Source organism: Capricornis sumatraensis, chromosome 3 (assembly GCF_032405125.1).
Source record: "Capricornis sumatraensis isolate serow.1 chromosome 3, serow.2, whole genome shotgun sequence".
Classification (NCBI taxonomy): Eukaryota; Metazoa; Chordata; class Mammalia; order Artiodactyla; family Bovidae; genus Capricornis; species Capricornis sumatraensis.
In genome coordinates, this window is record NC_091071.1 from 54,991,395 (window position 1) to 55,005,150 (window position 13,756).

Here is a 13,756-nt window from a genome sequence, read left to right on the forward strand (position 1 = left end):
ATCAAATAGAATTCATTCAGAAAAATTTTAATAAATTTTCAGTATACTGAAATCTCTTTCAAATCATGTTAACTTTTTAAGAGTTCAACCAGTTAACACTGTGCTGCTAATGTAATGGAAGATGTGGTTTTTGACTCCTGTGATAGCAAGTTGGCAACCCATAGAGAAAGGTATCTATATATTTATGTTATACCCAGATGTCACACCCTTAACTTTTGCTGGTAACTTTTCAAAAGCAATTAACTGATCATTAGTCAAAAGGCAATGGGAAGAGATGGTCTGTCTCAGAACAATCTATCAGCACTATCCAAAGCCCAATCAAATAAGCCTAATTTGATACTTTCTCTGAAGGTTGCAGGTATGTACCATGAACTATATGTTGCAGCCTATTTTGGGGAATTTTATATGATTAATTTCAGTGAGTAAAGTTGTTCTATATAGTTGCTTCATGAATGAATATTTTTAACCAATGATGATCATAAAATAGTACTTCATTTATTATTTGCATTTGGAGCAAAGGAAATATTATATACCTCAACTTTTGAATGATTCAAATACATCAGTGAAGATCTGGGAAAATTTCTTGTAGCTGAATTCTGAGGTGAAATCATTGAATCTTGAGTTGAGACAAAAGGCTCCCCTGGACAAAGACGAGAAACAATTACATACAAAAAGATAATATTGCTGGATTAAGGACGAATGTTCATGAAAAGAACTGATTCAATGTTCTCCCTGCTGACTGAGCTCAATCACTGGGTTACATCAATCAGGGATTCACCTAAGTTAAGGAAGTATCACCAAGAATAACATGTGCTTTGCTGATGGTCAGTGCCTACAAATTTTCAATGGCTCACCACTGCCCTCAAAACCAAGTCTGAGATCCTTAACCTCTGATCTTAACTCATATACTACTATGCCAATTTAATTCCTATAATCACAAACCACTGGCAGATTTAACTGGATATTTGCATTTCATTCAGTCTGCAATGGAAAATTACAACTTGAATAGAGGAATAACCAAAACTGTGTTTTATGAAAATTGCTTTTATACCAAAACATATAGTAGATTAAAAAGAAGAGGAAGAGGTTGGGGAAAGATTACTGAAATATTCAAGGATGGACAAAACAAAGTCAGCAGTTGTGGAAATGGAAAAGAGGAGAGGGGAAAAGGAATTAAGAAGGTAGGTTAGACAGAGACTGGTAATTTTAGGATACAAAATTTAAGAAAGAGGAAGAGTCAAAGATTAGTCAAGTTTTGTGCCTGGGTAAAAACAGGAGGATGAAGAATTTGATTTTTGTATTGAATCTGAGGTGGTCATTGGGTACTACATGGAGGGTTCTAGCATTTTCTATGTGTGTATACTGTAGGATATGCATGGAAGTGCTTTAAGTGACTTCCAGAAATCTAAAAACATGCAGAAAAACTTAGCTTTTGTATATTGCACTCAAGAGGAGATACAAATTAGGATATATTGTCTATGAGGAATATATGGCAGTGGAACACGAGGGCCTTCCTGGGAAGTGCTCTGTATTGTAACCTACTGAACCACAGTATGTCAGTACCTTACTCTATTTATCACTGGAACAGTTACAGCAGGTATTCTAACTTGCCCACACCTCAAAATTTTCAAAAACCATCCTCATCAAGCAATCATTCAAATATATAGGCTAATTAAAATATCAAAATTCATAAATAGTTTCATATCATGCTTTATTTTCCAAAAAAACATGATTTTTATAATCAAGTAAAACAACTTGAGAAACTATATGGTGAAACCATAATTAGGTACTTAACAGATAACAGAACAATTATGAAATTTTTTTTTATTTTCTTACCTCTATCATCAAAAACACTTGGTTTTTCACTTGTCTCTCCATTTTTCTAAATGGCACAACATTAACGATAAGAACATTCATTAGTAACTTTACTTCTTAAAGAGATTTGCCTTCCATCAATCAACCAAATTAATACAGATTTTCTTGTCTTTAATCTTCTAACTCTCTCATGAAAACTGTCTCAGAGGCAATACTTAATACCAGCCTCATAGGGTACCTTCTACAGGTAGGTACTAGTTCTATAGGTATTTCACTAGTTCAAAATTGAGTTTAGTATGTGGCCAGTGGGGAAGATCCCCTGGAGAAGGAAATGGCAACACACTCCAGTACTCTGGCCTGGAAAATTCCATGGACAGAGGAGCCTTGTAGGCTAGAGTCCATGCGGTCGCAAAGAGTCGGACACGACTGAGTGACTTCACTTCTTCTTCCAGTATTCCATACTTTGTTAAATTCATGGTAATCTATTTAATGGCTGATTCTAAAAACTTTAGTCATTTGCTTTGTTTCAGGGAAATACAACCCAAACTATTCTAATCCAATTAATGCTTTAAAAACACATTGCTTAGAATCAAAATAAAATGCATCATTCCATATTCTTTACATACTGTGAAACATTTTTTGTGTGTGTGTCTGTCTGCTTTCCTAAACAATAAGTCTGCAAGAGGAAAGATTATGTATCCTATGTGACTGGTTTATTCATTTTCCCTTCCTTCTGGAAAAAGCCACAGTGCTTTGGCCAACAGATGCTCAATAGATATTAGATATTATCATTGCAGTTGCTAAATGATTGTTTGGATTAGTTTCTGCAAATTACATAGTGAGTTTAGCACAAAGGTAAATCAACACATATAGGGGAAAGGATCAGTTCTCAGGAATAGACCCTAATATACCTAACAGATAAGTTAACATGCTAGAGAAGGAGGTGGTTCATAGAAGTAACAGTTAACTAGATAAATTAATAATCAGCATACAAAAGTTTGAGACATAATTTTATACCTTTTGTTGAGCATCATCTTGTGCATCTGGCTGACAAACAACAGCAGGTACAGTTTTTTTGGCAACATTCTTTGAACTACTTAGAGATCTCTGAAGAGTGTTTGTGCAGGGTCCTAAAAGTAAATGGAAGAGAAACAGCATATTTTTAAAAATAACTCACTGAAGTATAATTGAAGTAACATAAACTGTACTTAACTGTATGGTTTCCTGAATTTAAAAATATGCTCATAACTGTGAAGCCATCACTACAACCAAAATAAAATTTATAACACCCCCTGAAAGTTCTCAATTCACTTTTGTAATCCATCTATCTCTTTCTTTGCATTCTCTGACAACACTGCTCTGTACTTCTAACACAAGATTTATTTGCATTTTCTAGAATTTTGATAGGAATGGTATCATATAGTATGTATTCTTTTTTTGCCTGGCTCCTTTTACTCAACATAATATTGCATGTATAGGAATGGTATCATATAGTATGTATACTTTTTATGCCTGGCTTCTTTCACTCGACATAATATTTTATGTTTTAAAAATTCATTCCTTTTATTTCTAAAAATTATTCCATTGCAGTGGATGTGTCACAATTATTTTTATCTACTCCCCTGTTGTTTGGGATTTACAGTTTTGGCAACTTACAAATATTTATGAATCTACCTGTGCAAGTTTTTGTGAGTATATCTTTTCATTTTTATTGAGTAAATACATAGTAGTAGATGGCTAGGTCATATGGTAGGTATATGTCTAATTTTTAAGAAATGTCAAACTGTTTTCCAAAGTGGTTGCACCATATCATACTATTCAGCAGTGTCTCAAAGTTTTAATTCTTCCACAACCTTGTCACACTTAATAGGCAGAAGAAAAGAAATAAGATCCAAGTGAAAAGGAAATAGAAAAACAAGAGAAAATAAAGTAAACAGTTTAAATAAAGCTGGTAAGTCAGAATAATCAGGAAAAAAAGACAGTGATAATGGCATAACAGAGTCTATAGATAATGCTAAAAATAATAAATTATGAAAAGGTATAGCAATAAATTATAAAATGAGATATATTTTCCATCAAAAACAAAAAATGACCAAACTGCATTCATGAACAAATAGAAAATATGAAGAACATCATGTCTATTTAATAAATGGAATGTGTACTTTAAAATATTTCCACAAAGAAAACTCTAGGCTCAAATTACTTTCCTTCTGAATTGCACAACATACTAAAGGAAGAATTTACACTAATTCTACACAAATTCATCCAGAAAAATGAAGAGGAGTGAACTCATCTCCTAACTCATACTGAAACTAGAATCAGTCACATATAAAAATCATATAAAAATTACAAGACATTACAAGAAAAACTCAGTTAATATCCTCCCATGCCAAAAGATGTAAAACTTATAAATAAACTGAATCTAACTATATATATATATATATATATATATATATATTAGAAAATAATACATAATGAATAAGTGATGCTTATCCCAAGAATGTATGGTGGATTATTATTCAAAAATATGTCAAAGTAACTTACCACAGTAGGAGCAAAGAGAAAGGAAATTTAGATGATTATCTCCAAGATGCAAGGAAAAACATGGGAAAACTCAACACCCATTCATGATGAAACTTTTTAGTGAAAGCAAGTATGAGAGGATATGTCTTTCCTTTGATAAAAGTTATCTTCAGATCTCTAGAGCTAATATTTTAGTTTATATTGATCACTTAGCCTTAAATTTTAGAACAAGATCAGGATGTACACAATCACCTTTTTGTTCAATATTGTTCCAGAAGTCCTGGCCAGCAAGAAAAAGAAATGAAAGGTGAGCCCACAAAAATTCCAAATGACAATTGTAGAAATTGGAGAGCTGAAAAGATACATGCATGCCAATGTTCACAGCACTGCTATTTACAATAGTCAAAATATGGAAATAATTCAAGTGCCCATCAACAAATGACTGGCTTAAGATACACACACATACACACAAAATGGAATATTAATATTATGTGGCCATAAAGAAAATGAGATATTGCCATTTACAGTAACATGGATGGACCTAGAGAGAATATTATGCTTAGTGAAGTAAGTCATATGAAAGTGAAAGTGAAGTCGCTCAGTCGTGTCCGACTCTCTGTGACCCCATGGACAGTAGCCTACCAGGCTTCTCCATCCATGGGATTCTCCAGGCAAGAATACTGGAGTGTGTTACCATTTCCTTCTCCAGGGGATCTTCCTGACTCAGGGATCAAACCTGGGTCTCCCGCACGGGAGGCAGACACTTTAACCTCTGAGCCACTAGGGAAGACTATAGAGAGAGACAAATACTTCATGATATCACTTATATGTGGAATCTAAAAAAGGTGATACAAGTGAATCTCTACAAAATTGAAACAGACTTACAGACTTAGAAAACAAACATGGTTACCATAGGGGAGACGGAGTAAGGGAAAGACAAATTAGTATAGGATTAATGGATACAAACTATATTCATAAAATAGATAAAACAACAAGGATTTGCTGTATAGCACAAGGAATTATATCCAACAGCGTGTAATAACCTATAATGGAATATAATTTATAAAAAACCCTGAATCATTTTTATACCTGAAACTAACATATTATAAATAAACTATACTTCAATCAAAAATTAAAATTTCTATGGAAACGCAATGGCCCTAGAACAACCAAGTTAACCGAGAAAAACAATTAATGTTAGAGAACTCAAACTGCCAAATTTCAAGACTCATTATAAGGTTACAGTAATTAATAGAATACTGTTTTCACATAAGGGCAAACAGACCAATGGAATAAAACAGCATGTGTAGAAATAGGTCCAAATACATATATCACTTCATCTTTTCAAAAATGCCAATGAAATTCATTGGTTGAAAACAACTGAATGTGTATAGGATAAGCTTCTCAGTTAACAAGAAAGCTAACAAAAATCAATAGGGTTGTGTCAAAAAGGATTCAAGAGTTATCTTGAAGGGGCTCTCACCTGCTAGAGCTGCATAAACAAGCACAAACAAGCACAGTATATAATTATTGTGCTTGTTTATTTCAGCATCAACAAGCACAGTAATAGCATTATGGACAGTTTCCCTGGTAGGTCAGTGGGTAAAGAATCCACTTGTAATGCAGGAAACTGTCAGTAATGCAAGAGAGTCAGGTTTGATCTCTGGGTTGGCAAGATCCCCTGGAAGAGGGCATAGCAACACACTCCAGTATTCTTGCCTGGACAATCCCTTGGACAGAGGATCCTGGGGGCTACAGTCCATAGCATTACAAAGAGTTGGACATGACTGAAGCGACATAGCACACATGCAAGGAAGACGCTACTGAAATAATTCATTATTTTGAAAACTTATAAATGATGTTAAAATATTAAGCATCAGTCTGCTTTTCTTAAATACCTGTATCACAATGTAACCAATCAGAAGTTGAGGGTAAATTTCTTTTTATTAGAACATTCTAATTTTTTTAAATATAAATTTATTTAAATTGGAGGCTAATTACTTTACAATATTGTATTGGTTTTGCCATACAGCAACATGAATCCACCACAGGTATACACGTGTTCCCCAACCTGAACCCCTCATGATACTGAATGCTTGGGGCTAGACCATTCTAATTTATAAAGGAGAGATGATGGAATTAAAATAACCCAATTTTGAAACTTATAATTAATTCATAGATCAGGCCTTGAGCACAAATGGCTGTTAATAACACAAAGAGTAAAACACTGCAATATTATGGTGCTTCCTAATAGAAAGATACGCTACTATCTATGAATCAACCTTGCTAAAGAACCTGAACCTGAAAGTAAATAAACTAATCCTTTACTAGAAATACAGAAGAAATAACATACACCATATAGATGCAATCAGCAAAATTTCAGTCAACAAGGCAAGCAATTAAATTTCTGAAACAAATAAACAGTGGCTTGAAAAAAGAGGAGGAAGGGAAGGAGGAAAAAGAGGGATATATGGAAGGAGAATCCATAGATTAAAAAGAGACTCAGAAGATATACAAACAATTGCAATATTTGTCAATATAGATTTAAAGTAACTTCCAAATATTTTTGGGATATTTATGAGATTACTGGAAAGCTGAATAGTGATTTAATGTCTGATTACATTAAGGACTTCCCTTAAGGGCTTCCCTGGTGGCTCAGACGGTAAAGTGTTTGCCTGCGATGCAGGAGACCTGGGTTCGATCCACTCCCTGGGGAAGGAAATGGCAACCGACTCCAGTACTCTTGCCTGGAAAATCCTATGGACGGAGGAGCCTGGTAGGCTACAATTCATGGGGTCACGAAGAGTTGAACACAACTGAGCGGCTTCACTTTCTTTTACTTTACATTAATGACTTATTCATTTGTGTAATACGATCATGGTATTGGGGTTATGCATTAAAAATAATCCTTATCTTTTAGGTACATAATAATATACTGATGGATGAAATAATGTGTGTGATGTACTTTAAAACAATAGGGCACCAGGGAGAAGTTGAAGGCACAGACAAAACAAAATAGTCCATGAATTGCTGAAATTGAAAGAGAGGCACATAAGTATTCTGTTGGTTTCTGCTTCTGTTTGAAATGTTTAATAAAAAAGGCTAAAAATGCCATTAACAAAATGATGAAAATATTTCCCACAAATAGAGTGAAAGATTAATAATTTTTCAATATCAAAGAGAATTCATACAAATGAGCCTGGAAAAGTAACAAAATATACAAACTATAATGAAAACATGTAAAATTTTATTGTACTGAATTAAGAATTTCTTCACATCAAAAAATATTTGAAAAAGAATAGATATATATATATGTTACTTTTCTATACACCTGAAACTAACACAAAATTGTTAATCAACTATACTCCAGTAGAAAAAAAGTTAAGAAAGAAAGAACAAAAATAACCAGAAACATCAAGAGTTAAAAGGCAACCAAAATGCAAATTATTTGACTAAATATAATAAACTGTCTACCTCTATTTAGTTATTTAAATAATGATTACTTTGTCTGACTGGGTGTTTGGTGTATGTAGACGTAATATATAAGGTACCTAATAACAAAGGGCAGAGGAATAAGGAAACATATATAGTGGTAAGATTTCCACATTTTACACTCTACATTTTACATAAAGAGGTAAGAATGTCTAGTCAGAGTTGATTGTGATAAGCTAAGCAAGTATACTATTACCTTGAACAAAACCACTAAAATATCTGTACAAAAACATATAGTAAAAACAATAGCCACGGACAACTGGGAATCAAATTTATAAAATACCAAGTATAATAGTATGAAAAATGAAGCATTTATTCATAAATATAACAGAACATATACAAAATTTTTAAGCTGAAAACTACAAAACACTTATGAAAGAAATCAATGGTGACCTAAACAAATAGGTCACCATTGATTTCTTTCATAAGTGTTTTGTAGTTGGGCTCCAAAATCACTGCAGATGGTGACTGCAGCCATGAAATTAAAAGATGCTTACTCCTTGGAAGAAAAGTTATGACGAACCTAGATATTTATTCAAAAGCAGAGACATTACTTTGCTGACTAAGGTCCATCTAGTCAAGGCTATGGTTTTTCCTGCGGTCATGTATGGATGTGAGAGTTGGACTGTGAAGAAGGCTGAGTGCCGAAGAATTGATGCTTTTGAACTGTGGTGTTGGAGAAGACTCTTGAGAGTCCCTTGGACTGCAAGGAAATCCAACCAGTCCATTCTGAAGAAGATCAGCCCTGGGATTTCCTTGCAGGGAATGATGCTGAAGCTGAAACTCCAGTACTTTGGCCAGCCACCTCATGCGAAGGGTTGACTCATTGGAAAAGACTTTGATGCTGGGAGAGATTGGGGGCAGGAGGAGAAGGGGACGACAGAGGATGAGATGGCTGGATGGCATCACTGACTCGATGGACGTGAATCTGAGTGAAGTCCGGGAGTTGGTGATGGACAGGGAGGCCAAGCGTGCTGCAATTCACGGGGTCGCAAAGAGTCGGACGTGACTGAGTGACTGAACTGAACTGAACTGAAACAAATAGGAAGAAATACAACGTTTATGGATTGGAAGACCCTGTAAAGATTTATTTCTCTTTCATTCAAAAATTCTGGCATATTTTTTGATGTAAAGCTGAGTATAAAACTAATACTCAGGCATATGAATTACAATGTCCATAAAAACTGGGAAGAAAAATAAACTTGCTGGAAAGTATACTACTTCATTTTAAGACAAAAAGAAGTTACAAAAATCAAAAATACTGCAATATGGGCAAAAGGATAGGCATACTGAATAATCAGAAAATTGAAAGGCAAGTCACAGATTAAATTATTTTCAAATCACATACCTGAAAAAGACATATTCAGAATATATTAGTAACTTTCAAAATTCAATGTGCTTCCCTGGTGGCTCAGGCAGTAAAGCATCTGTCTACCATGCTGGAGACCTGGGTTCGATCCCTGGGTCGGGAAGATTCCCTGGAGAAGGACGTGGCAATCCACTCCAGTACTACTGCCTGGAAAATCCCATGGACAGAGAAGCCTGGTAGGCTACAGTCCATGGGGTCACAAAGAATCAGACACGACTGAGCACACTTTCTTTCTTTCAAAATCCACTAGTAAGAAAACTTTCCAAACAAAAATGAGGAAAAGCTACTTCACCAGCTACTTCACCAGGCAGGATTTACAAAAGGCAAAAAGCATATGAAAAAATTCTCATCATCATTAGACATCAGAGAAATACAAATGAAAGCCACAATGATATACCATTACATCTATATAAATAGCTAAAATAAAAATTACTGATAACATCAACGGTTGCAAGGCTGCATAGCAAATAGATCTCTCATGCATTACTAATGGGGAATACAGAATAGGCAATTCTTTATAAACTTCAACATACACAATAATAATCCCATGTTCACACAAAAAGGTTAATTTATACTTAGTGTATACTTCTGATCTTTCTATTCATAATCATCCAAATCTGGAAACAACCAAATTTTCTTCAGCTGGTATATGCAGAAGAAAATCCATTGCATACACACAAGGGAAATAAAAAGGAGTAAACTACTGACAAATGAAATAATTTGAATGAATTTCAAAGGTACTCTATTGAATGAAAGGAACAATTATCAAAATGTCCATTTATAAGACATTTTCTAAAGGAAAAAGAACTGTAGTGATGGACAACATATCAGTGGTTGCCTGGGCTTATCAGTTGGAGGAAGGAATGCATGACTGCCAAAGAACTTTTTTGGAATGTTGGAAATGTTACGATTTTGATAGAAGTCACACAATTTCATATGTGTTAAAACTCATGCAATTACATAAAACCATTCCATTTTGCTTTAAAGTAATTTAAAAACCAAAATAAATTACCTCCAGATCTTTTTTTGAGAATGTAAAAATATAGAGACAAAAAGCAGGAACTGTAAAGAATTCTGACCTCTGAACTCTGCTTGGATTGTTGCCAATTACAAAATGTTGAGAAAACTGCCCGTAATAGTGGAAAGGCTATTACACCATATGGAGTTCATACTCAGTGCAACGGTGAGAGGCAAAATAAGGAAGTTTGATTATGGTGAATGACAGAGAGGAACACTTTAATATATAATTGTGATATCACTAGTGTACATTTCTAAAGTTCATAAAAAAGAATGATTTATGTGCCAATCTCTAGGAGTGGAGAGTAGAAATAATACCTCCCCATCATCCCCAGATAAAGCATTAATACAGTTTGAGAATTCATCTTTGTCTTTCAGTTATACTTAAATAAATTTATAGTTTTGATACCTGGAGAACTGTCACAGACTGGTACCCTGGTGAGGCTTAAAACAGTACTTTCCATTTACTATTCTTTCCTCCAATATCACTGAGATATTTTGACATCAGTTCAGTTCAGTTCAGTGTCTGACTCTTTGCAACCCCATGAATCGCAGTACACCAGGCCTCCCTGACCATCACCAACTCCCGGAGTTCACTCAAACTCACGTCCATCGAGTCGGTGATGCCATCCAACCATCTCATCCTCTATCTTCCCCTTCTCCTCCTGCCCCCAATCCCTCCCAGCATCAGAGTCTTTTCCAATGAGTCAACTCTTCGCATGAGGTAGCCAAAGTACCAGAGTTTCAGCTTTAGCATCATTCCTTCCAAAGAACACCCAGGACTGATCTCCTTTAGAATGGACTGGTTGGATTTCCTTGCAGTCCAAGGGACTCTCAAGAGTCTCCTCCAACACCACAGTTCAAAAGCATCTATTATTCGGTGCTCAACTGTCTTCACAGTCCAACTCTCACATCCATACATGGCTACTGGAAAAACCATAGCCTTGACTAGATGGACCTTTGTTGGCAAAGTAATGTCTCTGCTTCTGAATATGCTATCAAGGTTGGTCATAACTTTCCTTCCAAGGAGTAAGCGTCTTTTAATCTCATGGCTGCAATCACCATCTGCAGCGATTTTGGAGCCCCCCAAAATAAAGTCTGACACTGTTTCCACTGTTTCCCCATCTACTTCCCATGAAGTGATGGGATCAGATGCCATGATCTTCATTTTCTGGATGTTGAGCTTTAAGCCAACTTTTTCACTCTACTCTTTCACTTTCATCAAGAGACTTTTTAGTTCCTCTTCACTTTCTGCCATAAGGGTGGCACTTTCTGCATATCTGAGGTTATTGATATTTCTCCTGGCAATCTTGATTCCAGCTTGTGCTTCTTCCAGCCCAGCATTTCTCATGATGTACTCTGCATATAAGTTAAATAAGCAGGGTGACAGTATACAGCCTTGACGTTCTCCTTTTCCTATTTGGAACCAGTCTGTTCTTCCATGTCCAGTTCTAACTGTTGCTTCCTGACCTGAATATAGGTTTCTCAAGAAGCACTGATTTTGACATCAGTGAGAAGTAAATAGCAACCCACTCCAGTGTTCTTGCCTGGATAATTCCATGAACAGAGGAGCCTGGTGGGCTACAGTCCATTGGGTCACAGAGAGTCAGACATGACTAAATGACTAACTTTCTTTTCTAAGATGATTCTGACCTGCATTAAACACTAGAGTTTTAGAAAATCATTCTGCATAGGATAGCTACTTCAGAAACTGAGAATTTAGTTTTATTGTCTCTATTTAGTGGATATGTGTGGCTTGTGTTGTCATAATTGTATATGTTGTAAGTAATTCCTTGGTGTTTCATTTAAACAAACAAAAAAAAAACTTTGGATTTTAAAAATGGGACCCACAAAGTTTAGAGCTGAATTAAGTAAACTACAGTAGTTCTGAGTGGAAGACAGCCTTAGCTCAATCTTGTTTCATCCTAGAGATTTTATGAGAGTAATCAAATTACACCCTCGGGTAAGAAAGATGTTAAACTTTTTTATTTAGAATTAAACTGATAAATACAAATGTATTTAATTTTTATACTTAATTTCTCCTTGGAAATTTAATATGGGAGAAGAATTCATATTGCTCAATTTAAAACAGTCTTATACTTTTGATAGTGTATTATTTGGAGGATATTTATGCAGTTATTTGGGTTCCTGGTCTAATTCTAACAGACAACATGAAGCAACACAGAATGATAGAAATAATAAAGTGATATTTCATTGGAGTCCATGTTGGACTGAATTAATGTACTTAATTTCTGATCCACCTCAAAATTTTAAAAAATCATTTTGAGCAATATAAAAATTATCTTGCAATTTTTTGTTTCACATACTGTTCATTCAGCAGCAATAGACCATTTAATTTCTCTAAAATGATGATATAAGGCCAGAATACTAAATTAGTAATTAGAGATAAAATTCTGGAAGCAATAGAGTTGTATCATTGTTTGTAAGCATCATCCAAATTTTGTCATTTGACAGAAAGGAATAGAGAAATTATCTGCATTTAAGCCAAGAAAAGAAAAAAAGTCATCCAAATTTAGTCTTCCCTAAAAATACTATTTAATATTTCTTATTATAATATTAAATTACCATATGCTCCTCTGTTTGATTTCTGGTCAGCAGCAGCATAAACTACCTTTATGTCATCACTCTTCTTCTTTTTCTTCTTTGGAGAAAAAGCTTTAAAATGCAACAAAACATTCATTTTTAATAATGGTGATGACAGAATTACCCAAGATAGAGTCTCTTATCATACCATAATAGGAAATGAGCCTACATGCTAATTATATTCAGCATTTTGGGGAGGTAGTGGAGAACAAGAAGAAATGTGAAATGGAATTACTCTTCAAATATTATCCCTTTAGGTTAAAAGATATACTTGAAGGGACAGAATTTTCTTCTGAGAGAAAAGCTATATCTGGGTTATTATCTATAACTTACTATTTCTTTTTTATAGAGATGGGATACCAATAGAACTACTGGCTGGAGACCCACTAGCCCACAGTGACAACTGCAACTCTGGAATGTGCCTCACAAATTAGCATAAGTAACCATATACATATTCCTTCTCTGTAAAAAAGGAAATTATAATTCCTGCTTCTAACCAATTAGGAGGACAAAGGATCTTCATAGCATGTGTGCTCAATGATTTTTCAGTAAAATTGTCACATATGAGAGTGATCTTTCCTCTAACTAGACCAGGTTCACCCTATATTCCTTTCCTCTTTTATTCTCTCTGTCCCTCTGGACGCTATTTGGAAGATGACAACATCACTATAGAGCTATAACTCAATTTATCACCTAGATAAAATAATTTATATATAACACTTCCTCAAAAGAGGAGATTTGAGGTAACAATTTGTTTAAAATGTCTTCTTGACCACCTTCACAGACACACACACAGACACACATGCACACACACAGTACTTAGTACTCTGTGAAACACAAAGGTGGGAGTTACAATATTAGGGGTAATTAAGATAGTGGGAAATACAGAATATATGGATTAAAAATAGCACAAAGTATTAGAGAGTTCAAAAGAGA

The 13,756-nt window shown here is 34.7% G+C and overlaps 1 protein-coding gene across 1 annotated transcript in view; it reads right to left on the reverse strand.

Annotated features, from left to right (window-relative positions):
* The window catches only part of FSIP2 (fibrous sheath interacting protein 2), a 140,620-nt gene that overhangs the window by 89,755 nt on the left and 37,109 nt on the right, over window positions 1–13,756 (reverse strand). The window contains exons 9-12 of the mRNA XM_068968447.1: window positions 12,803–12,892; window positions 2,833–2,945; window positions 1,837–1,882; window positions 534–640 (exon numbers count right to left, since the gene is read on the reverse strand). Of these exons, the coding sequence (XP_068824548.1) occupies window positions 534–640; window positions 1,837–1,882; window positions 2,833–2,945; window positions 12,803–12,892 (356 nt within the window). The remainder of the gene's footprint in view (window positions 1–533; window positions 641–1,836; window positions 1,883–2,832; window positions 2,946–12,802; window positions 12,893–13,756) is intronic.